Source organism: Centruroides vittatus, unplaced genomic scaffold (assembly GCF_030686945.1).
Source record: "Centruroides vittatus isolate TY-2023 unplaced genomic scaffold, ASM3068694v2 contig_19, whole genome shotgun sequence".
Classification (NCBI taxonomy): domain Eukaryota; kingdom Metazoa; phylum Arthropoda; class Arachnida; order Scorpiones; family Buthidae; genus Centruroides; species Centruroides vittatus.
In genome coordinates this window covers 3,509,220-3,535,982 of record NW_027121169.1, presented here as the reverse complement: position 1 = coordinate 3,535,982, position 26,763 = coordinate 3,509,220, and the positions used below count along the sequence as shown (strand labels likewise).

The 26,763-nt window shown below is 32.3% G+C and overlaps 2 protein-coding genes across 2 annotated transcripts; both read right to left on the bottom strand.

Annotated features, from left to right (window-relative positions):
- Positions 1–5,340: 5,340 nt before the first annotated feature.
- LOC136970152 (putative autophagy-related protein 11) lies at positions 5,341–26,219 on the bottom strand. Its single transcript, XM_067264556.1, has 2 exons — positions 26,110–26,219; positions 5,341–6,346 (listed from the first exon to the last, which is right to left on the bottom strand). The coding sequence occupies exon 2, from the start codon at positions 6,338–6,340 to the stop codon at positions 5,348–5,350; it is 993 nt and encodes a 330-aa protein (XP_067120657.1). The 5' UTR covers positions 6,341–6,346; positions 26,110–26,219; the 3' UTR covers positions 5,341–5,347.
- Positions 23,071–23,976, bottom strand: LOC136970227 (uncharacterized). The gene has a single exon (XM_067264654.1). It carries the CDS (start codon positions 23,974–23,976, stop codon positions 23,071–23,073), a length of 906 nt encoding a protein of 301 aa, XP_067120755.1.
- Positions 26,220–26,763: the final 544 nt, after the last annotated feature.

The window sequence follows — 26,763 nt, the reverse complement described above, 5'->3', positions numbered from 1 at the left end:
AAAAATATGTGGCAATCAGCAAGCTCATCTGTCACATTAACTTACTTGTTGGAAGGTTTTCACCATTTCATATTTTTTTGTATTTTCATATTTTAGTTTGATGGTTTTTGTGATTCAATTTTAATAAATGTGAGCTTCACATTGTGAGGTTTATCTTAAGAGTTGTTTTCATTTCTGTGCCTGATTTATGTCATTGTACACACATTTTGACAAGGGTGCCGAGACAAAATACTAAAGCAGTAGGTATGCCACAGACTGATAAAAGTTTGGGAACCACTGGCATAGTGTACAGATATATGTAAATCTCAGATAATTTGAAATTGCAATTATTTTGTACCTTGAATTTTGAACTAACAAAGATTTCCTGTTATTCTAAATGTAAAAATTAACAACTAAACCTCAAAAAAAGGAATCATTCAATCTGGAAGGTCATTAAAAATGACTGCATATTAAAAGGTTTTTTTTGAGATTTAGTTGTTTTTACAAAGTGCAGTTAGAGATTACTGTAAAAATTAACATAAATTATAAGTTATATTGTTCAATGAGTATTAAAAAGAACTGTTTTATGGTAGAAATACAAATAATTGGAGCAATGTAAAGTTTTTGATTTTTTAAAGAATAATGCACTGAATATCATTATTCTGGCCCCTAACCTTAATAATAAAATATAGTAACATTAAAGAAAGAAAAAGGAATAATATAAAAAATATAGACAAAGTTGTAGGGGTTGTCTACAGCAGGGGTGGCCAACTTTTGTGTACGTGAGATCTACTTTTTATCTTAAAAATATATCGCGATCGACTTGCTGTCATAGGCATAGTCTAAATGGGGAGGGGGAGGTGTGAAATACATACTATGTTTATACACTGTGTTTCAGTACAAGGTGCACTCTTTTGCTAATCTATCAATAGTTCGCGGGAGTGCACCTCGTACTAAAACACCCTGTATATCTATCTACGTAAAAACAACATAATTATTTAACGGGCCAAAAATCTCACATCCAGGGGAATTAAAACATCAAAAATAACAATATTTATTAATTCAAAATAGCTACAGATAAAGACAGATTTAGAATTTATTTTATTATCTTAACATTAATGGGAGGACTGAGTTTGCACGTCTCTAATCAAGTAGTCATAATTAGGTGTATATCCTGACAAAGATAATAATAATGAGTCTTCAATACGGGAATCAGTCAAAACAGAACGTTGTTTAGTCTTCGCTAACTTTAAGTATGAAAATGCCGATTCACACAGGTATGTAGATCCGAAACAAGAATAAATATATTCGTTACATTTGGTGATACTGGGCTGTCTTTCTCAGTTGACGCATTTCCAAAAATCTTCAAATTTTCTGACTTGTAAGATTAAGTCAGTTTGTAAAATTATAATTTCTTTTTCTAATGCCTTTTGCTCATACGAAATATGTCTGAAATTTTTTGGCTAATACGTTTCACACAAATCCTTCTTAAAAGGAAAAGATATAAATTCCACAATTTCCTTTTTCAAGAAAAAGCTACTGTATGACAGTACCAAATATTCAAGCTAAATGGCTTTGTTTTTCTGAGTCGAGTCATAACTGCATGCATACTGTTGCGTTCGATTACAAGTGTAACACATTAAGTGAAGACATAGCGAGCGATCAACTTGTTGGCCACCCCTGGTCTACAGTATCTACTGTTTGCATAAAAATAAAAAAGTATATGTGGGAAAAGGGAAGGCTTTGTGAACATAAGCTTGAAAATTCATTCCTATATTTATACATTGATGAAAACTGTTGTGATATTGATAAACAGAATATTAAAATATTGCATAAAGAAATGGATAATTATAAAAGGAAATTTATAAAACATAAATAATATAAATTTAAATAACAGTATGTTAATTAATACAAATTGGGCCAATTGCAATAATAAAATGTTGGATCTGTTGTCAGTTTAGAGTAAATTATGTAGTGGCATTCTTTAAGATATTTGTATTTTATAGACAAAATCGGTGCATGTTGTTTATAAAAATTGCACTATTTTTGTTATATAAAGGTATGTAAAGTTTGGATGTTTGTTTTCATTTATGTAAATGTTTAAGTTTATTGTATCATTGTAGCATGCACTGAAAAGGGGATAAAGCACAAAATGAATTTACATTAAGAGTGGTATTAAAATACTGTATATTAGATGATATTCTTGTCTGCTTAGTCCTTGTCAGTCAGAAGAAATGTGGCTGTTCAAATCGGGATTTGAAAAATACTTTTTTTAAATTTTCTAAATTTACAATGTATTTCTGGATTAATTAATGTTATAACCCAATCCTTAATAGTGATATTTAAATACAAATTATTAAGTTTGCATACCCCTTGGGTCATGTGGTACCCAGTTTTTGGCTATAAAGCCAGCAGCTTGCTTAGGCTGTAAATGCTATCAGCAATGATTTGCACAGCCAAACTTTCAAATAAACACAGAAAATACCTCAAAGATGACAGCCAGCTGAATACCGCCAGTTAACGGCTAGGGAATGAGACCGTATCCTGAAGTTATCATGCATGTTGGGCATGACGTGAGTACCATCCAGCAATGTGTGATACAATGGATGCATGAACATCTGCAAACACACCAAAGAGGGAGTGGATCACACCAGCCCATGACAGAGTGCACAGATTTGCCTTCAGATTCACCAAACAGCCTGTTAGGACCATTTGCCTTGGCACATGACACCTGAAGCTGTCTGCTCTGTGTCCACTCAAACCATTTGCAACAGTTGCATGAAGTCAGGCTGCACATGTGGCAACCAGCAACAGGAATGCCATTGACTTGAGGTGGGTCTGAGGACACATCAATTTCCTGGGCAACAAGTGCACTGATCAACTGGCCAAGGTGGTAGCCAGTAGCCCATTTGTAAAGGAGACGATCAAACCTTCAGTATCGTACACAAAAGGTACTCTACTGCAACCATCAATGACATACTGGCAAGAAAGCTCAACTCAAAAAGTACAGTAGATAGGTCAATCTTTGCCTTAAAGGAATTAATGGTAACAATTATGGATCTTGCAGACTCTTAGCTCAGTTAGCAAACTGGGCAGGATTCCCACTACTGTGGGTAAAAGACCCCACAGACTAAATTTGTGAGCTGACCTCTCACTTGTAGAGTACTCTAAGTGCAGTACAAACTGCACAAAACTGTAGGTAAAGATGAATTGAACTGAGAGCAAGGAAGACAAGGAAGGTTGGTCCCATTGGGTTTGTACTGCCAGTGCAATGATTTCCAAACTTTTTCGAGCCACCACCCCTTGGTTCCCTAAAGTTATATCCAATGCCCCCAACTCATTTTCCTTTGTGTGAAAAAGGCTTGGAAATACTATTAGAAAAACTTTATGAAACTCACACTTTGTGTCCTTACCACACAGTACATTATTTTCAACATCTAGAAACCATTAAATACAATATTTCATATTACCCATTTTAACAGAGGAAAGGTGGTTGGTGATCATAACCTTTGCCTATGGTCATGTGACACTCAGTACCCTGCCACCCACTTGCTTCTTTTCAACCTCCTAGATTTACTTACTGTTCACAGGGGCACAGTAACACCCACTTCGGGAGCCAGAGCATACCTTGGTCCTGCTATACTCATCCAGTCATCCAGAAACTAATTCCATTTGGTGGGGCAGAGCCTAACTTCTTGGAGTTGTTATATGAGGTAGGGTGCCATTAACTGCTTGACACAGGGCTGCATGCCTGGCATGATGTTGTCATCACAACTGAACCATTGAATGGCATTGGGTATTGTTTATCGATGAATCCTGCTTCTGTCTTTGGAGGAATAGCAGGTATGGCAGTATCCTTGGGAACACTATGTGCCAGTCCTTTTCACGTAACATCACACTGGGCATCATGTTTGATCAGCAGATAGCCCTGGTTTACCGGTACATTACCCGTATGCTGATAGCAAACCAGTACGTCTCACAAATTGTGGTTCAGCCACTGGTACAGACCACACCCAACACAGTATTCCAGCAAGACAATGCTTAACTGACATTACACAGCAAACTCTCACTAGCCTGAATGGAATTCACATCCTTTACTGCTGGCAGCCTTGCTGGATCTCCCCCATCAGATACCTGTGGGACATCATCCAATGTGAAGTGCACCAGGGACCACTGCCACATACGGTAGACAACATGCAGTGGATGCAGCTTGGCAAAGGATACCTTAAGGCAACCATTAATCACCTCATTAATAGTATGCCTCGCCATATAGTGACCTGTATAAATGCCTGTGAGGGGCCATATTCGTTACTGAATTAACAGGTATCTTTGTTCTTTTGATCATTTGCTTATGTCTCTCACCTTTACTGGTCCTGCAATGTGCTATGTGCATTCCTTTGTAGTGTAGCATTTCACTTTTGAGGAATGTATATTAGTAAGCTTTTTGCATTTTTTAGTTTTTATGTTGGTTAATGCTGAGAAACTGAGCTCACACAAATAAGATGTTGAAAACTGTAACAAAATTTTTAGTGCCCTTGTGGAGAAAGCTAGATATTTGATTTGGACAAAATCTTAGAGTTATTTCAGCTAATTTAATTTTTAGAGTATGAACCACTGCAATTTTTCCAGAGATAAACTATCAGCATTTCAGAAAAAGCATCAGTGGATGTCAAAATATATTCATTTAATACTAATTAAGTAATTAAAAATATCAGCTAAATATGCCATTTTAGCACACCAAATATAATTTTTAAGACATTTTACAAAAGCATCTGTACCTTCATTTTGGAAAATGGCTCATTCTTAAGTACTAAAATTTAGCATAGCACTTTACCCCTAGATAACCATCTTACTTCAATGTGCAAAAGCAAAGATTCATACTTAGCTTCCATTGATATGCAAAGATTTTTTAAAAGGCATGTTTTTAAAAGTCTCAATGTGATGCAATTTACCATATTTACAACTTGATATAGTACAGATTTTAATGTTGCTGGTAATGTTTTTAAATCAGAGATTCTCTATGCAAATAACAGTGCATACATATATTTGTGATTAGTTTTATTTCATTAATTTTTATTAATGATAGCAAAATTCTATTACCATTGTGAAAAAAATTAAATTTGCTTAACTTTCTCACAATTTCAAAGCAAAACTGTTTAAATAGATGAATATGACATAAATGTACACATAAACAATTAAAATAATTTTTAATGCAAGAAAGTCAATCAATCAATTGAAAAATTTTTATAAATTATTTCAGAATATTTTAATTTTTGTTTAATTTAACTTTTAAAGAATAAAATTAAATAAACTAAAGCAATTAATTGAAAATTGTTATTGCAACTTGATAAAAACCTTAAATGCTATTTTAATATTCTAAATATGATTTTGTATTCACTTGTAGACCTTTGTTTACATACTGTAACAGGTTATTTAATTCACTGATCTGATCAGTGAATGTTCCATTTTTGTTTTGTTTTAAATCCAATTTGGATTGCTTCAAGTTTGATGAACTTTGAATGATCACAGTTAGCATTTCATTAAAATTTGTCCAATGGTTTAAAAGTTCATACATAATTGGAAATTTGTTTCCAAACTCGACTAATTCCGGTACAGATTTTTCAAACCATGGTTTTAAACTGTTGTAGCAATCCTTAAATTCTGAGATACTTTGATAAAACTGCTGAAGTGATAGCTTTAGCTTTTCTTCTGCACTTTCACAGTTCTCTTCTGTTTTCAAAATGTCTTTCTGCAAGTTTGAAAGATGCTGATTAACTTTGGCTAAATCCTCCTCTAAAATTTGTAAGTTGTCTTTAAAATTTTTCACTTTCTTCTTTGCAGCAGGTTTTTTGATTTCTTTAGTAATATCAGGTGGCAAGAGAGAGATTTCTGTATTGAATAATTTAGAAATTTTAGTCTGTAGTGCAATTTCTTTCAAGAAAACTTGATTATTCTTGTAACGTTGATCAAAGTCTTTCATCTGATTTGATGCTGTTTTGGTCTGTTGCTCCTGCAATACTATTAAGTCTGTTAACTGTTCCCAAAATAGAATTTGTTGCCGAAAAGTAGGTGGACTACCAAAGAATCCAGAGTCATCCCATTTCTGTAATCCAAGAGATGCCAATGCATTATTTATCAATTTTGTCTTCAAACCATCTGAAAAACTATTTTTTATTTCTTCCTTTAATGTTTTCTCTAAATTTTCATCAAGTTTAGACAATAAAAATATTAAAACTTCCTGTCTGTATTGTTCTGACGTAATAAGAATTTCTTTCATCCACCAATCTTCACCATTCCCTAAAAGTGGACATTCCAAGTATTCCAAATTTTTTCTTAACTTCACAAACTTCCCTTCATTCATTGTTACCTAATTAAAATAAAGTACCAATTTTACAAATTAACCAATTATATTAACTAACTTAAACTTTAAGTATTAAAAATACATCAACTAAATCCAAAAATATAAGCAAACACACTCACAACAGCCATAATTTGTATATCTTTGCCTTGCTAGGGTTGCGATGGCCAACTGAGCTGCCTTGTGTGGATGTTGCGGGCCGTGGGCACAGATGCATCCCCAGTCGGCACCATAATAGCTGTCAATGGTTATGTCTTTGGCTTATATATACTGGAAGAGATGATCGGAACAAAGGTCCCGGTAGCATAACTGGCAATGCATCTGCACGGTAAGCAGGAGTTGCGGGTTTGAATCCCGCTTTGGACCAATTCTTTTCCTCCAGTTTATTCTAAATTAATTAAAATATTATAATTACTAGTTTTAACAAGAGATGGCACCTAATGCCTAGCTCTTGTACCAAATTTAACCCGTTCATTTACAGCTGTTGTGAATATGTTTGTTTAAGTATTAAAATACAAAAAACATATATTTATGTGTTAAATTAGAATTACTTTTAAATTTTATTTTTCTGTTCTAACAGATTTGATATTATATCAAACAAAACTTTGTAAAATATTTTATCATAAATTAAATATAAATTTACAATATTAAAAAATTAATTAGAGTATCTAATACAAAGAATTGAAAATTAATTAATAGTTTCAGATGTAGCACAGTGAGAAAAGTGACTCTTCAGACAATTATTGTGAAAATAGTAGTATAACCATTGCAGATCTTATGCCAATGTACACTAAATCAGGGCCGAATTAGCAAAAACACAAAGTGATGTAAAAATCCTGAAAATTTTTTATTATTAAACTTAATAATAAAAATGATTGATGAAATCACTTTACTTCCTCAGTTTTGTATTCAAACATCAGATATTTATAAAGTTCAAAATTATTATGAAATGAATTGCAGAATATATCTTCAGTAAATGCACTAAACTACAGTGCAACACTAGGTTTTTAGTCTGAATGGATTAAGTAGTTTTTGGTATTTTGTATTTTTATTTCTGCAATTACTCATATACAATACATATCATGTTTCAAAAATCTGTTTCAGGGCCAATTTGATATTTAGATATAATAAATTTATTTCTATACATTTAATTAGAATTTTAGACAATTTTAATTATACATTAATTTAGAAATTGAAACAGATAATTTTAAATTTTTAAATATTAATAAAATTTAAAATTACCTGTTTCATCATTCTTTACAAGTTTGCAATTAGCACTTTTGCTGTATTTACATTAAGCAGTGACCACACCAGATGTGCAGGCAACTACAATGAGTGCAAGTTGCATGTCTTGTCATGGTCAGATTGTTGTTGGCACTGCAACTTGAAAACGTGTGACCTTATAATAAACCAACATCCACTTTTCTTGATATCTTCTATTTTTTTATGCGAAGGAATGTCATTCACAAATGATGCTACTTTCTACTTAATTCTTTAGCTATATTTAAAATAATATTGTTCTTACTAAACAAAAAACAAACACCATTTTATATTTAGAAACCTAAAAAATACAAACAACACCAAGGGACTTGCTTATCTCATGCTATGCCTGTACTCTTATCTTTTCTTCAATAAAACAAAGAATTAAAATTTCACAGGCATTTGTGAGACTAAATCAGCTTGATCAATCTCAATTCTAAAGCTATACCAGTCTTCTCACTTTCTGTCATGATGATAACTATTTTCAAAGTTTCCACTATATGACATGGCACAAAGGCATTTTCTTATTGCTCTATTTGCTCCAATTGCAAATGCACATCAAAACTTAAAAAAAAAATTCCTCAAAAGCTGGAAAATAATATAAATACTCATAGACATCTTCCATACTGGTTCCAGCAGATATGTTTATGGAATACAAGAAATGTTTTCAATCAATTTCAGAGATCTTCATTAGCAGTGGTCAGCCAAGAATGGACTAGGAGGACTAGGCTAGTCCCCTAAATTCCTTGTATTTAATTATAATGTGCAAATAAAATAAATTTTTTTTTCTCAGGTGTTTAAATAATAATTGTCATAATGTATGAAAAATAGGTTTTCTCACATCTGGTCCCTTTTGAAAATTGTCAGCACACACTGCTATTCATCAGATTATTATATGTTTACATATATCAAATGCTATTATTTGAACAACTTTTTTCACCATAGAATACACTTTGTTCTTTTTGCATTCAATCAGGAAATTCAGTTGCTCTCTGACCTGTACGTGGCCTCTGGCTTGAATGTAGTGCTTTGTGGCCTCGTAAAAGGAACAAAATGTATCTATGATGAAAAAAGTTGTTTGAATAGTTGTCTGTGAGCACCCAAACTTTGTTTCTAGTTGCAGTTGTAGTCATGAAGGATTTGATGGGCTTACTAGTTATTGGGAACAGCCAATGTGGTTGCAATTGCCCGTATGACTAGAAATAACAAGGTATAACCACAGCTTTAGAGGTGAAGTAGCCACTGCTTTTTTAACACAACAGGAAGACTACATAGATGCATCAGCCCTGATTTAGCATATGTTGGCAGAATATTCACAAATATTCTGCAAACAACACAGGTTCCATACCTTTTCATAGGAAAGAATGTACCAATATCAATTGGTTGGGAAGAGAGAGAATTTCATTACCATCCGGTATATAACTATGCTATAGTATTGTTTTCAACATAGTTATATGCTAATTATACTTAGGCTAATTTTTCTATGATACTTTCATATAATTATTTACATGGACTGTGAGTCATGTAAATAATTTTTGACTCTGACTCTGTTTCATCACTTAACCTATAAGGTGTCTGTGCAATCAGCCAAATGGGGGGACCTCCAGGAAGAAGTTAAATTAAAGCATCACATAAAAATGAGATTAATGGTTCTGGACTGAAATCTTTGCAGAAAAGATTCACATTGTGTTGAAACAGACAAATGAATTGTGTGCAAGCCACAGGCCCTCCAAAACAAATCAAAATTTTTCTATATCTTGAATTTCCACATCCTCTTGTAATTTTTTAGCAAACTGTAATTAACATTAGGTCCATCCATGGAGATCTGTAAAATCTTTGCCAAAAACATGCCAGAGAGACCATCTAAGAAAACTGTGAATAAATTCTGAGATGTGGCATGACCTAAGAATATACTAGTCAGATACTGAGTACGTACAGCATTCTCTTTACAGTCCCAAATCTAGTTTCAATGTCCATTGGGCAACTTTGTACAACTTTGTTTAATGCTTCATCAAATGAACAAGAATATCATTGCTGTCTTGCAAGGTGTCTTAAAACTCTGCCTGAAAATATAGTGCTAGTCCATGATCGATAGCGTGTGAAAATTTCTATCTCACATTGGAAATTTGGTAGCAATTGTACTGTCATTAAATATTTTCTTGAATATCTGACTAATATTGCTGCATGATATTAATGAAAATCATTTTTGGATAACATTCAAGGCCCAGATAATTTCATCTTTTGTTACATCATTCTTAATCATGAAGGCTGATATGCTTGAATTAGACAAACTTGGGTAGCATTTCTGTTGTCATTACTTGTATTAGCTGTATTCAGAGAACTTCAAGTTAGGCCTAAATGTAGAAAAGAGTTCTATTTGAGTTGCTTCTTGGAGTTTTATTTTAAAGTTTTTGGTGTGATTTTCTCTCTGAACGTGTGATTCAACAGCCTGCTTGCCCACAATGCTTAAATCAAATGACTAAATAGACAGAGCAATAAGCCTTGTTTGTATGTTCTTTGACATCTCAGATCCACCTAGCATAGTCTGGATACATGGAGACATCAAGCCATTGAATGTTAAATTTAGTTTGCTTATGTAGTGTCTACTCTTGAAAATACCAATCTGAAATCTACAATTGTAAATATGATGTTACTTCAAAAGTTACACTGAAAATGTATTTCTGATCCTATTAACTGTATTCACAAGTATCTCAGGCATATATGATGGTCAGCTTCCCCTGCATGTCTTCCACACCTGCCAGCCACCCTTCATGGTAGGAACTAATTTATATAAATGCTTTTATTAAAAAAATAATAATAAATACTTTATTCACTTTTTACAAAATAGGAAAAGGTCCTTACATATCTTCCCATCCTTCCCTGAAACTTACAATGGAAACAGCAGAGTTTTGGTGAGAAAGGAAGCCATTGGTAATGGAGTTTTTCAAAATCTGACTTAATTCTGCTGTAATATTTAAGTATACTTCCAAAAATGTAGATTTTGGAAATTCCTCAGGCTATCCAAAGATAAAAATTTACAGTTAGTGAGAAGACATAACACAGATCATCAATCTGACAAAATTGGTACAACTATCATTGCCAAATATGTGGAATGCAACAGGGCCAGCACTAGGTGCTTGGCACTCTTATGCAAGAATTTATAAGGCACTTTAGAATTATTGTTATTAAATCACACACATGTTTAAGTGCTATTATTATTATTATGTTGGTAATTATTATTAGTATTATTATTATTATGTTGGGTTTAATGGATTATACTTGATTGACATCATTGCTATGTACTACAATACTATGTCAGACCAGAGTTAAGGCATAGCAACCAAAACAAGTCAAAAATTAAATAAGTGTGTCAGTCCGTGTGTCTGTATTCAGGAATTTCCTAACAATATGACATGTAATAAATATAGTGGCTTTTGATAGTGTGATGTATGTGTTCCTATTCAACTGTAATGTTCCCAGATTTTTGTGTATTGTGTGTGTGGTATGACACCTGTAGAGAAGAGAACAACAGATACCAGTACAATAAGCACCTTATCCATCCTCCATAGATGCCTTATTTCCTAGGCAAATTCTGTGTATTTACTGATTTTTTCAGTGCAAATGTTTCGTACATTGTGAATGTTTGGAATGGATATGTCTATAATGTATGTGATTTTATTGTGTTTGTCAATGAGTGTGATGTCTGGTCTGTTGTGGTAAATTGTTTTATCTGTGATTATGGCTCTGTCACAGTACATTTTGTGTGTGTTGGTTTCCAATACTGTTTGTGGAATGTACCGTATTTACTCGAATATAAGACGATCTTGCATATAGGACGAGGTGTGACATTAAAGATCAAAATAAAGAAAATTAGATTTATTAATACAATTCTAATTTTTTTTCATTTAATAACAAATAAAATATAATATAAATGCACACACTATCCTGCAAAAATCACTGACATTTTAAACTTCAAGGAAAAATCTTGTAAAATCGACAACATAATTTGTTCATGTAAAGGTGAACAATCGGGAACCTTTTTGCCAATTCTTTACAATTGAATCCACTCTTCATCTCGATTACACTTATGAGTTTCTTCGAATTCTGATTTCCAAATAATCATCTGTTTACATGTGGAAATGGATTAAAACTTATATTGGGCTCTCCTGTAATTTTGGAATTTAAATTTGGAATTCAATTCAAAAGCTTTGTTTTTCCTAATGCTTTACTCAGACAATACACAAGAACGATTCAAATGACCCAGATAAAATACTTTTGTTTTTAAACACCAGAAGGTGAAAATCCAGTAAAAAATGCAAATATAGTTCACAAAAATTATTGCAAAAATGAAAAGAATCCTTCGCTTGCACGTATGAGACGACCTAGGTTTTTGAAGCAGTGAAAAACCTCATCTTATATGCGAGTAAACATGGTACTTGTAGTATGATTCATGGATGTCTAATAATTTGTGTTTCTTTGCAAGCTCTTAGTGTATTCTATTTGCTACTTGATTATGTCTATGTAAATAATCTGTCTGTGCCAAGAACTTGCAACCAGAAGTGATGTTTTGTATAGTTTCTGACATGATGTGACATTTTCTGCATTTGTCATTTGTGAGTGTTGTATCTTTGAGTATGTGTTTTCTGTAGTTTTTAGTATTTATGACCCGAGTCTGTATGGCAGGGATGGGCAATGTTTTTCTATGTAAGGGCCGCATTTCAAAACTTTTGAACTGACATGAGCCACATATGAGTATATAAATTCTTCAAACCTGTTAACTGGAGTTGATCTATTTTTAGAATTGCAAACGTTTTCACAGCCCCTCCTGGACTCTTCTTCAGGCTTAATGTTCGAATAAACATTCAATTTGAATTTCTTTTCCAGAAAAGAAATTCAAATTGAATGTTTATTCGAACATTAACGGCCTATAAGACGAAGCCTGAAGAAGAGTCCAGGAAAGGCTGTGAAAATGTTTGCAATTCTAAAAATAGATCGACTCCAGTTAACAGGTTTGAAGAATTTATATACTTATTTTACCAGTGTGTAGAGAGATTGTAGCCACATATGAGAAAAGAGGGGGGGGAGAAATGCTGGTAAATCACAATTATTTATTCATGTATAATTATAAATTAGCATCGGTATACTTAATTTAGCTTCTGGAACTGATTTAAACATAATACAGTAAGACCCCGCTTAACACAGGGGATGCGTTCCTAGACGACAAAGTGCTAAACGAAACAGCATTAAACAAGGTCATTTTAACACAGAGTAAATAGGGATAGGGGAACACGCAACCAAACATAAACAAATTTTACTTTACTTTTAAGTTATTTTTATATTAATTTGTATAATAATATATATTAAATAACACATAAACATATGCACACAGAAATGTAAACTTCATTTTTTGTGACGAAGGTCCTAACTTTTCTAAAATTCTTGTTTTTTTTTTTTTTTGCAATAAAGTTGCTTGTTAAGTTATGGCAATGCAACACTTGGGCAATCTGCCTAGGAGGATGCCTTCTGGTAGGTCTTTTTAAGGAAAAGTGGCCCCTTTTTAGACATTACAGACATGGAGAAAACCCAGAAAACTCCACGTGGCTAGCCTGTCCAAGTGATGCGTGAACCCATGACCAAACTCCCAGTGTTCAAGGTATGAAGATCACTTGGCCACTGGTGGGCACTTTTTTTTTTTTGCAATAAAGTCGTAAAGTTTCATTTGTCACTTTTTTCTTTCCTTAAGCAAGTGTCAGTAGCAGATTGCATCCAAAACACCTCATTTTGCTTTCCTATCAAAATCTGTATCATTCGCTACAATTTGATCAACAATTTCTGTTATCATTACCAAACTTTTCCTAAGGAAATCTGTAGAGAAATTTTTTGGGTTCTTCGTTTTCAAAATCTCTATTTTCCAGTTCTACATGAATTCCTTGTTCTGCCAGTTCTCGAAGGTCATCACTGGTAAGGCTCTCACCAGTAACTTCTCAATATCCTGCTCGTCTACATCTCCTAGTTTTGCTGTATGGATTAGGTTGACTTTACTCAACCTAACAATTCAGTGATAGGTTCTTCTCGTTGAGAATTCTTGGATACTTTCAGTCATAACTTCTTTTGAGCTTTTTTTAGGCTTTGAGCAGACTGTGTTATATCAAATCAGCATTAAGCAAGGCAGCATTAAGCAGGGTCTTACTGTATATCAGAAATATTTGGTTAAATATTAGTCACTGCTAGTTTTAAATGAGTCTTGATGTGAGTCTGTTAGCCAGTTTCTTGTTTTAATTTTTACTAAATTCATTACGGGGAAAACTATTGACATACATAAGTTGTAGAGAATAATCTTTAAATTTTTGCTGCATACTTCCTTAACCTGGGAAATTGATATATTTATTGATATTTTATGCAACGCGGGCTGCAAAAAATATTAATGCGGCCCAAGGGCCATGGGTTGCCCATCCCTGCTGTATGGCAACCAGGATTCCTTTTGTTTCCCCAAAGAGGCATCCCTGAGCTAACCAGATGTTTGATGCAGTTTTGCCAACAAAATCCTGGACTATGTCATAAAAATGTCAGCCATGGAGTGCCTTTCGAGCCCACGACTGCTTAATGGTGTCTATGCTTTTTATAAATTGTGTTGTGTCTGTATGATGTGAGTGTAAGTTTAATAGTGTGTTATTTAAGTCTGCTAGAGTTACTGCTTTATGTAACTGTGATGTTTCTTGTTTTTTATAGAAAAACTCTCTCAATATCTATATTTGTTTATAGTGAAGGTTTACTATGTCAGTCAGGCCACGTCCACCACTTTTACATGGAAGGGTTAATCTTTCTATGGCAGATTTAGGATGATGATGTTTATGCTTAGTAAGTGTTGTTCTTGTTTTCCTTTGGAGCTGTTCAAGATCCGTGTGAGTCCAATGTATAACTCCAAAGAATAAGTGAATACTGAGAGGATATGTGTGTTTATTGCTTTAGCTGTGTTCTGAGAATAGTGTTTAACCTACTTTGATATTCTTTAATTAATCTTTGCTTTATTTGTGTATGTTCTGTTAGTTTAGTTTGTTGGAATCCTAAATACTTGTAGAAACTGCCCTCTTCCAGAGATTCAATAACAATAAATCGTTAAATAGACCCAGGTTAAATCTAGTGTTTCTGAGTATTTTTTACTATAACCGCAGATGAAAAACATTCTGCAATCTGCAACCTTAAAAGCCTTAAGAGGCAGATCAGAGTCCATCAAATCAAAATTTAATTACCACTATCCAGTGGTGCACCCAGATTAAGGTCTATAAACATAAGGTCAGAATACCAATGTTCCCTATGGAACTGCCATATTGGGTCTGTAGTTCTAAGGTCATCGTATAAACTTCATGCTATATACAGTATGTGCAGTAAACTGCACGTTCCTTTGAGTTCAAGCCACAAAATTTCTTTTATAATTTCAAAATAGAGTATCTTTTCATTTAGAGGTTACTCTGGCATATAATTAAAGACTAACTAAACAGGTTTTAAAATAAAAAGCTATGTCAATGGTTTGCATAATAAAGTATCAGAATAAATTTATTTAGTTTTGAAATGCAAACTTAGAGAAGAAATTTGGAGATATTTGTTAAAATATGAATATATTTCATTTTCTATATTCACATACAGTTTTGCATTACAGAAACTGTAAACAGGAGCTCAGAGCAAACATTTTTATAAATTAAAATTAGATCAAACCATTCTCACAAATACCAGTAATAAAGTTGCATTTTGGTGATAGAAGTGTCATTTTGATGTTACCAATAGCAATGTATTAAGTCTTTTTTATCTCTACTGTAGTATTAGATATTAGTTTCAACAATTTTAGAGAAAAAAAGCTCTTTTATGATATATACATTCTCACAAACCTTATATATTATGTAAAGTAAAGCTTGAAAAGTGTTTGGAATAAAAAAAAATGTTCCTAAATGAAGAAAGTTATGCATATAAACTAAATTTAATTATTTTTATAGAGAATTAAATAAGTATATTTATAAAAATTTATTAAACAGTACACAATACCAACAAATAGAAATATCAACTTCAATTTTATTTATTGTTTATTTTATAATAAAATGATTATTAAGCAACAATTATTCATTAGAATATGCAATTTGTACTGTTACATTACTCTCAATTATTATGAAATATTAATTTAAATGACTGAAAGTTTTAATTTCAATTACTATATTTTATTTTAAATTTTAAAGTGTGTTTTCTGTCCACAAACAACATATTATAACATTTACAACCTGTGTATACAACCTGCTGGAAAACTAACTTTACTACAAACAGTCTGTATACTAGTACTGATCTGAGAACCATGTCTTGATGCAATTTAAACAGGTCTAATTAAAACCACTTTAATGATACATATTGCAACATTTTAGAATAAGTGTTAAATATTAAAGAAGTTTAGATACTGCATCTGTTTTCATCTAACAACAATAAATATTTAAAAGAAATCTCTATTAGTAACCTAATACTGTATTTTCCAATTTCACTAAAACTGTTACTTCAGAAAATGCAACATGTTCACACTAAAAGACAATATATGTAGCAAATAGAATTATTTGTATCAAAATATGAATTTATAAAAGCAATAATAATTATAAAATATGCACTAAATTTCAGTTAAATTTTTCTTATTGAATGTATATATTCAAGCAATCTCGGATGGCTGTTGTTCCTGATAAAAAGAAAACATCAACCAGAAGAGGAAAATAATTTTCTGTAGTCTTCTAAACAAGTAATTATTTATTAAAACATTTATTATTATATTATAAATCTCATACAGCAGAAATCTTCACAATAATGATTAAATTATTATTATTAATTAAATATAAATAAGATGTATTTGAATACTTGACTATCCACTACACCAGAATGAATAAATATCCACTTGCCTTAACCTACAAACCAGAGTGTTAATGCTCTATACTTGCAAACGTTTTTGACGCCCCTTCTGGGCTCTTCCTCATGCATCTACATACAATTTCCTGTAAGCTGGGCATATTTGAATAATAATTAATTAGTGAATATTTCTTATCATAATATCATGTAGTTTCTGTAATAAATATTTTTTTAAATCTGAAAAAGCAATGTTTTAATGTCATAAAAACATTCTAAAATGTAAGGGGCATATTTTTTCTTAATACATTACAGGTACTGTACACTAAGAAAGTTGAATACATTATCAAACAATAAAATGTCACCTTGGGACAAAAATATTTAAGGCAGAATTTCTTCAATTATTCACGATGAAAATTTATTATTATTCAATTCAAATAAATCTGGTTTCTCTGTATATAATCATTAATAAACCATTACTTATGTTAACTCTTAAATCATGATGCTCCTGGAACTGTCAGTGGAAAAACAGAACAATCTCACACCTTTGGCTGTCAAATTTTTACAATTCAGTGCTGAACACCAAACTATTTTTAATGTATATAGATATAACAAGAAATCCAACTAATTGAGATTGAAAGAAACAAACAACAATGTTTGCTCTAGAAACACTATATACACCTCAAAAATGGCAACTGTTGCAATCGATGTTCCCTCTAATTTCTTTTTTAGCTGAGCAGAACATGACTCCTCAGAGCAAAAAAATTTTTCTGAACATATATATGTTCAGAAAAATATATATATATATAAAATCTTATTTTTTTCCTATAAAAATTAAAATAATTAATTACAAAGTAGAGATTAAAATTCATTTTAAAACATGCTAAAACATGCTTCCATATAAAATATTATCTTTTGTCAATGATTTAATGTATTTAATCAAAATATACATAGCAATAATCATGTTGCAGACAGAATGAGAAATAAGTAAACAACAATTCAAATCAGTGTGCATGCTTGCCTGTGTGCCACATAAATTCTCGTGCACAGCAACAATTTGAGCAGTGCGCGGCCGCACAGCTTAGAGGAAACATTGGTTGCAATACATCACAGTATCATGTCCAGACCTTATGTTTATAGACCTTGACCCAGACAGGGTTAGGAGACCTTGACCCAAAAGGCCCTAGCAGCCCCCAAAGGAAAAGGAAAAAAAAAACACTAGTGAAATTTTTCCTAATTAAAATTTATTTTTTTATTTTTATTACGTTGTCTTTTCTATTCTTTATGAATTAGCAGTCACATAAGGTGAGAATTTTATTGAATTTGCATTAAGAATTTTTTTTTTATCCATTCAACTCAGCTCTCCAAGATTAAATTTTGAATCTACCACTGTCAATATCTACAATACTTAGCAACTTTTAACTATATGAATAAATAAATAAAATAATTCACACTGTTTATTCATTTGTTAGGGACAGTATCATTCATTATAATGCAGTGTGCAGTTTATAGAATTTTATCTCTCCATTACAAACTCTTCTATATCTATGATTGCAATTTTATGGTTACTAATTAAAAAGTCATCTTATTCTACTTTACTTGTTTTCTACTTACTTACTGTCTTAATTAACTTTAGTTCCTTATTATTAAATAAAAACATCTGATAACTTAAGCATTTGCTTTTCTTTTATCATAAATGCTTCTTTCATTCCTTTTTTAATAGTGAATAACCTAATCATCAATTTAATTTTATTTCACCTAAAATCATTGATTGATAGCCAAATTGATATTTTGTACTTATAATTAGTCTGTGGATTTCTAGCTATTACGCTATTTCTGGTATTTAGTGGCAGGCTCAGTATGACTACTATATATATTTGTCTGAATTACAATGAATAGAGCCCACTGGACAATTTCATTTGTGTCCTTTTTTTGCTTATTTTACACTTATATGCATATATTATTTTTTGTGCCATTTTGGGGCTTATTTTCTTTTTTGTGTCACCTCTTTGTACATATTTACTCAATTTTATTGTTTACACTCTTCTGGATGGCTTAAAATAAATGTCTATAGCAGTGCTAACCACTTTGGACTAGTCTGATTTTTTCCTTGAGAGAGAAACAGTGGAGGGAAATGTATCAAATGACTTATCTCAATTATATCATCAGTGGAGACAAATTTCCTGGAATTTTCATTGTAAAAGCATAAATAATTTGTATAATTATCTTGACATCTATAGCAGTATTCACCTTACATTTTGTTTACTGAAATATAGTGGGTGAGTTTGCTTCTACAAAAAGCCAAAGGTTAAAGCTTACTGTTGACAAATGGATACAGGGACAACCTGAATTGAAATATGAGAACAAATTAATTTGCCATGCCTGCCTCAAATCAGTAAGTTTTTCACTTGTCTGCATATTTTAAAATGGTTTAAATACAGCTGCATCCCATCTTTTGCAGGTTAATTATGGAAAAAAAATATATTACACAGCATATAAAAGCTGCCATTCATCAGAAAAACCTGGAACAAATGTAGAGGTTCAACAAAACAAACAACTTACTGGAATATAAATACTTAAAATAACCAACACCTTAGTATTTCCAGCAACAATGTATTTGATAAAATAAAAACATTTTCGACTATTTTTAATAGTCTTCTTCAGTTAAACAACTTTAAAACAAAAAGAATGTAAAATAGAATGCAAGCCATACAACGGTTTAATAATTTGAAAATAATTCCAACGTAAAAATTTGAAAATAAAATTTAGCAATAATAGTGCACATGGTTTACAGAGGAAAATAAAGACAGAATATACGTACTGCGCTTCATAAGTACCATAGCCTTGGACTTGTCTGCCCTAAAGACAGAATAAATGAAAATGAAAGTAAAAAACAAAAATAAATTAAAATAAAGTATTAAGAAAATTAATCAGTGGTAAAAAGATTTCCATGCGGAGGATAAACTTCCCACATATCTATGGTTGATGCATCCCTTGTCAATATGGGCCTTGTAAATTTCAAGTTTTTCAATATGTTTAAGTGCTTGTTTGTTGGCAGCAGTCCTAATTATGGATGCTTTGTCCCAATGAACATTAATATCTTGATGTTTAGTGAAGGCTGCAAGAACGGTACTGTCCAGGTTTTTAGTGATGGAATATTTATGATCTTTAAGTCTCTGTTTCAAAAGCCTCATAGTAGCACCTATGTAAACCAGATCTGAATGAAAACGGCAGTCACTTAAAGGAATAGAATACATTCCTGTACCATTGTTTTGGTTTTCTTTCTTTTTATCGTTTCATAAAATTATATACATCGTAGGATTATGTCAATAAATCATTCTTAAATTATTCTTGTGGGCTATTTTTTTAATCATCATATGTAGGAAAGGAATATAGTTGAGAACTACTTTTTTGTAGGCTGCCTTTTTGTTTGATTACAGAATTTAGCAAGAAGTGCATTAATTTCATTTATTCAATATCACTGTTGTACAGCTATTGTACATATGCAATTTAATTCTCTATGTGTATCATGCATACTCATACAATGCGTATACGCTGTTTGATCCATGATCGAAACACTGCATGTTTAAAATTCCTAGGGTCGAAGGAGTTCTTTGGTATAATAATAGGTAGGTAGCTTGGCTTTCAATAAATATCTGTCCAAATTTCACCATATTTACAAGTAATGAACAGATCAAGAAAATTTATGTTAATGTCACTTTCCTGTTCCATAGATAAAGTCAAACCATATGGGTTGTTATTAATTTTGCTAAGGAAACATTGAGCATTATTAACATTCCTCCAAAGGATGAAAACATCAATGTATCTTGCATGTAAAAGTATGTCGTTTTTGAAGACGGGCAGCACATTACTTTCCAAACGTCGTAATACTAGTTCACATAATAACAGGGACATCGGGATCCCCATTGGTACCCCTCTTTCTTGTAAATATGTGTTCCCTTCAAAAACAAAAAACAAAGTGTAACATATTAGGTGTGCAAGCTCTGATATGTGTTGGTGATATCTCGTTGCATTATTTATGTTGGAAAAGAGGAAGTCTCTCAGTTTGCAAAAACAAGGCTGTAATTTTATAGAAGGAAATAAGGATTTAAAATCCATTGTCTTCTAGGTTAATGTTTCTAAGCCTATCCACCAGCTAAACAGAGTTATTAATAGCATAGGGGTAATCTTGAATCTTTGGACGGATAAAGTTAACAAGTTGTTTCTCAAGTGCAAAAGTAGGGGATCTGCATTTCTCTATAACAGGGCATAATAAGCAGTTAGGCTTATGAGTTTTGCCAAAGGCAAAAATTCTTCTGGCTGGAAAAACATTTCATTATTAGTTCATTTAGAAACAAACAGTAACTTTTATCCTTATCATCGTTTCATAGTATCATTTTACAGTATATTAGGTTTCTTTTATAATTGGTTTGTTATGTTTAAAATTACACTAATGAGCAATTATTTATTGTGACATTAAAAACTACAGCCCGACATTGTGGCAATCATATTTTCAATTTAAATTTAAATTAATTTAAACTATATGCTCTTCAGTTCAAATCTGTACTGTAGTATCTTGCCCTGTACATCACACTTTTCCTTTAACAATAGAGTTGTGCCAGTCATCTATTAACTGCTTTCAGGAAAAAGTTTTGAATTGAAATAACATGACTTTCAAGTTTGCATTGAATGTTCCTATATAGTTAATCTGGGCCTCCTGCCCTAAGACTTCCATATTTGGTCTTGTCTTTCACATAACTCCATTCTCGAGATTAAGGAAAGATGAACGAACGGATGGACAACAATGGGAATTTATAGGTCTACAATTTTTTCAAATTGTAGCCCAATGATTGTAACTAAAACATACACTCATTTTAAGTTTTTTTTTTTGTTTTTTTAAATAACAAGTTGGGTTTGAGAATGAGAACTTTCTTTGTTAAATAAAGTTAAAGTTAATTTTCTCCTTATGGTTACATTTATGGAAACTGAAATTAACACATCTGTTTCTTTCAAGTTTTTATAAAATTTTATGTGCACATCTGCTACATTTGCTTTAAGACAGATGTTTTTCTTTAAAAAGTTAAATTAATATTTTTATAAAATTTTATACTTATAGCCACATTTATAAAAGTTCTAGAATAAATACTTTTTAATTAATATGTTTATTCATTTTGACTTGTTCTGAAATTTTATGTCTGATGATTAACATTCAAAATTAATATACGAAACTTTTTTGAGTGCTAAGCAAGCCTTTTACAATATGCTTAATCATGGATAAGCTTGTCCTTATTTATGAGATTTTGATTTACAGACTTTCAAGAATGAGATACAGACAAATTAGGGTATCAATCACATTGTGTATTTTCTCTATTTTATTCATAATTTTTGAGGAGAAGCATTAAGCGAAGTCTCTTCTACTGTGTATGGCTTACAGAATTACATTATTTCTCAAAGTTTGATTAATCAATTTTGATTAAACTTTGCTATTTTCCATTAAGTGCAATGAAGAATCCAAAAAATGTAATAAAAACTGGGTGTTTACAATTTCATTTTTGAGGTACTGTGAGATCAAAGTGACAAAAACCATGCTCCCTGATGTGATTAAGCACTGCCTAATGAAATTTAGAGAACAAAAATTAAAATAAACAGCAGTGTACACTTGACAGAAAATGGGCACCAAAAGCAAACAAAACACCAGAAGAAAGCAATCAATGTATGAGTGAATGTAAGGATTGTTTCTGAGCCCAGCAGGTGCAAGGATCACCTCTTTGTTATAAATAACAACACATGGCAAAACTGGAAATAGTACAACAGTGAAACTAACACCTATATGTGATTTTCAGCAAACAGCCTAATGTTCTAAGTTTTAGGCCAGCTCTTTATGACCAATAAGTGTACTGATTGCCTTCCCATGTGGCCAGCAATCACTCTCTTCTGGTCTCTCTCCCTCTCTCATACACATACACACTTTGTCTCTCACTCTCACATATACATGCCCTTACATACATATTCAAACATGTCAGCATTCAGGATGCACGGGACAAAACAAAAGCTGCATGTACTAATATTAATTTAAAAGTTTTTAATTACAAAAATGCAGTGCTCTGCCTCAATTCTACCACAATATGACAAAGTTGACATGGTGTCCTAGTTATAAATCTATATCCCATACTATATAGAAGACATAAGAATGAAAAAGTCTGGAAAAAATCTAAATGCGAAAAAGTGTCATTGTAGAGGTAAAGTAAACCTAAATACATTTAAAAAGTTGAAAGTGAATGGAAAACAATCCTCATACCGGTACATCTAAAATCCAATATAACTTCTTAAGCCTTTTAAGTTTCCGGTACCCAAGACGAAAAATTAACAACCAACTAACGCTTTCGATTCTCCTCCGAGATCTTCGTCAGGTTCTTTGACGGTTTTGAAATAGAATGCAATGAAAATAGAACGTTTTTGAAATTCAAATGATAGAACTTCTCCCGCGTGCAATCATTGAGACCGATCTAACAGGCATTTAACATACATGATACTATCATAAAAATGATGCTGTCCATCCGTACAGGAATACTACACGGCTACCATTGCGGGTGCACCTCGGAGATATATCACCACGCATACGATAAAACGTTGCCATCTTTGAAATTAATACACTTCCCCGATTTTGACGCCTTGTAAATCTCAAGGGTCTCCAAGGCCTTGATGCGGTCCGTATCGAATGATGTTTTAATGAGGCTGGTTTTATCAAAATCTGCCTTTATATCGGGGTCCGTGGCGTACGTCGACAGGGCGGTGGTGTGTCTTTTTTTGGCAACATCATACTTGTGTTCCGAGATCCTTCTTTGAACGGATCGCTTGGTAGATCCGATGTATATTAGGTCCCTTTGGGACCTGTGATCTCTTATCAGGATACTATATACCCCTGGCGCTCTTAGAAAATCTGGCCTGTCTTTGGCGTTCCTGAGTAGCGAATAGATCGATTGGGTTCTTGAGTACGCCAACTTGGTGCCCTTCTTCCGCGCTATTTCCTTGTATAGGGCATGCAGACCTCTGTTGTACTGGACCACCGTGCGCTGGTTCGGACCCAAATTGGACCCATCCTGTGCCACCGAGGCGTGATGTGCTGTGTTTGTATTACGGAAGTTACGCGCTAATCTACGGACCAGGCCACGTCTGTATCCATGACTAGCGGCTATGTCTTCTATGTGTCTCAGCTCTGTGATCATGTCCTCCCATTTAGAATTATGAGTGTACACCCTCCTAACTAACGCCCTGAACGCCGCAATCTTATATGGATACGGATCCTCAGACCCAGCGGGTATGTACATAGGTAGGTAGTCGGGCTTGTAATACACCCGTGTTTCAATACTGTTTACCCTGAGTTGAATGGCGACGTCTAAAAAGTGCACATCGGTGCCCGATAGTTGATCCAGTTTAAGCGTTAGCCCATACGGGTTGTCATTTACACTGTGCAAAAAATCATTGACGTTCGGCTTGTTCTTCCATATGACCATCACGTCATCCACATATCTACGATATAAAATAATATCGTGTGTAAACCTGGGAATGACATCCCTCTCTAACTGCCGTAAAATCAACTCACATAGGTCACCCGAAATTGGGCTCCCCATGGGGACCCCCCTTTTCTGTAAATATGTGGCATTGTCAAACGTAAACAGCGAATTGTAGCACACTAGGTGTGCGAGCTCAAGTACGTGTTTGTGATGTGCCGGTAGGCTATACTTGGTTAGTAGGACGTCCCTAAGGGCGCAAAAGCAAGGCTGGAGTTTGATGGATGGATATAGAGCCTGAAAATCCAACACCGTGACATGAGTGCTCTCTGTAACCTGTGTATGCTTCAATGCGTCGACCAGCTCTCTGGAGTTCTTCACTGTTAAGGGATAATCTTGAAGATGTCTGGCTAATATGCGGTGCAACTTGGTTTCTAGAATTTTCGTGGGGGCCCTAGCCTTATCCAAAATAGGTCTGAGCGCAGGCGTAGGCTTGTGCGTTTTTGCGTTTTCGCGTACATTCTATTTTCATTGCATTCTATTTCAAAACTGTCAAAGAACCTGACGAAGATCTTGGAGGAGAATCGAAAACCTTAGTTGGTTGTTAATTTTTCGTCTTGGGTACCAGAAACTTAAAAGGCTTAAGAAGTTATATTGAAAGTGAATGAATGACAAGTCTTATTTATGTAACAAAGTTTACACCAGGGACATCCAACCTGCAGCCCACTACACTCTAAATTTTTTAAGTATATTTTCATTTATTTTGGTAAAGTATGTCATAAAAATTATTCTCATTTCATTGCTGAATATGTCATTATGGCATCATTTTGATGTCAAAATGATGTATTTGTTGTTAGAAAACTGTTTTATCTAGAAAACTATTATGCATGTGAGGTAGTACATACTGTTATGAACTTTTTGTGCATGAAAAACATCATAACTGCTGAAAGAAATAAATTGAGTAATTCCCATTTAACTAACATTCTTAGAATTAAGACTATTACCATAAAAGCAGATATTGACAATATTATAAAAGGAAGGCAATGTCAAAAATCATGTTGAATTGATTTTTATATTGTGTGAGTATTTCTTTTTTTACTGCCAATAATAGTATTTTTTGTAATTATATATATTTGTTATTAAAATTTAATATTTGCATTTTGAACTTTTTAAAAGCATATATTTATATAAAGTACAGTACCTTTGTTACCTGCTGAATATACCCAAATTTCTAATTTGACCCATTAGGAAAAAAGGTTGGACAATCATGGTTTACACTATAACACTATCTATATAATTAATTAGATTAATGCCAAACAAACTGCCAGATTCTTCATTGGGTTGTAACAAGGCTGATTTAATGATTTAATATAGTGCTATTCAGCTATAGTAGGCTGCTGTAAATGATAAATTTAATTTATTGACAGGAAACCATATCTAGCTTATTACTTACAAGTGTACATCTAGGTGTGTTATTGTGTTTTAGTTACATAGTAAATTGGTTAGGATTTTGGATTTGATTATAGTATTATCATTTTTCCCATTTAAAATAATAGAAACTAGGCTCCTGGTTAATGTTTTCATGCAGAATGCAGCCAATGCGCATAATAGTTGTTGTGAATAGTACTCATTGCATGTATCAGTTACATGTATCAGTTGACGCTAGCAGTCTTACTGCTATTGTCAACTGATACAAGCTATAAATAAGCCACAACAATTTTAAACTGTTTTTAATTAAAATGAACAAAAATCAAATCATTTGAGAACAATTTAGTTTTTGTTAAATCAGTAGTTTGGTTTAGACACTAGTTTTCATCATTGATCATGAAAACAAGTTACATAATTAAAGTTAAGTTACATTATCTTTAATATGATTTGATTGTATTATAATATTGTTTATTGTATTGACAGAAAGTTTATGACATCACTAAAATTATAATTCACTTATTCTACATGCCTGTTGCTTATAATATGTAAGATAATAATACAATTAATCCAAGATTTATTTTGTTTACAACAAAAAACGTGATTTTTTTGGACTTCATCAATTTCAATTTCAAGTTTACATCAATTTGACAATTATTTCAAAATATTTGATTAAGAAAACGTATTAAATCCTTAATAAACATGACATACCTCGTGATATTAATTCTGCAAATAAAATAAATTTATAAACATCAAGATTTAATTAAATTTTCCACTTGCACAAAAACCAAACGATAACTTGCTTTTCAAATGACCGCTTTACCCTATCTTTCCCGTTCTTCCCTAAACAAAAAAAATGTTTAGATAGAGTTTTTTTAATAGAGAGGTTTAAATTTGTATATATTAATTATATAAAAATAATTTAAATTTAATTTAAATCAATAAAGAGAATAGTAACGTTTATTATAAGCGATAGTAGTATATTCCGTTTGAATTATTTTTCCCCATCCGCGAAATTTCCCTGTAAACTTAAAAAACCATTCGAAACTTAACGCATAATTAAAGTTTAAATTCTGTTTATGTTATAATCGTAATATATACTTAAAACTTAATAAAATATATACAATTTTATTATGTTTTACTTTCTTGTTTAATTTCATGTTGTTTTTTTTCGTTAAAGGAAAAAACTTTAAGTTTATCCCTGAATTACAAAATGCGGGAAAAATAAGCAGATGTAAAGGAAATAAAATATATAAAATTTATTAATATTAAAGCTGAACTATTTATTTTTGTTATAAGGCTTAAACGAATAGATTTACTGATTTTCTAAGAATAGTAGTCACTTTATACGTCAGTTTGACATCA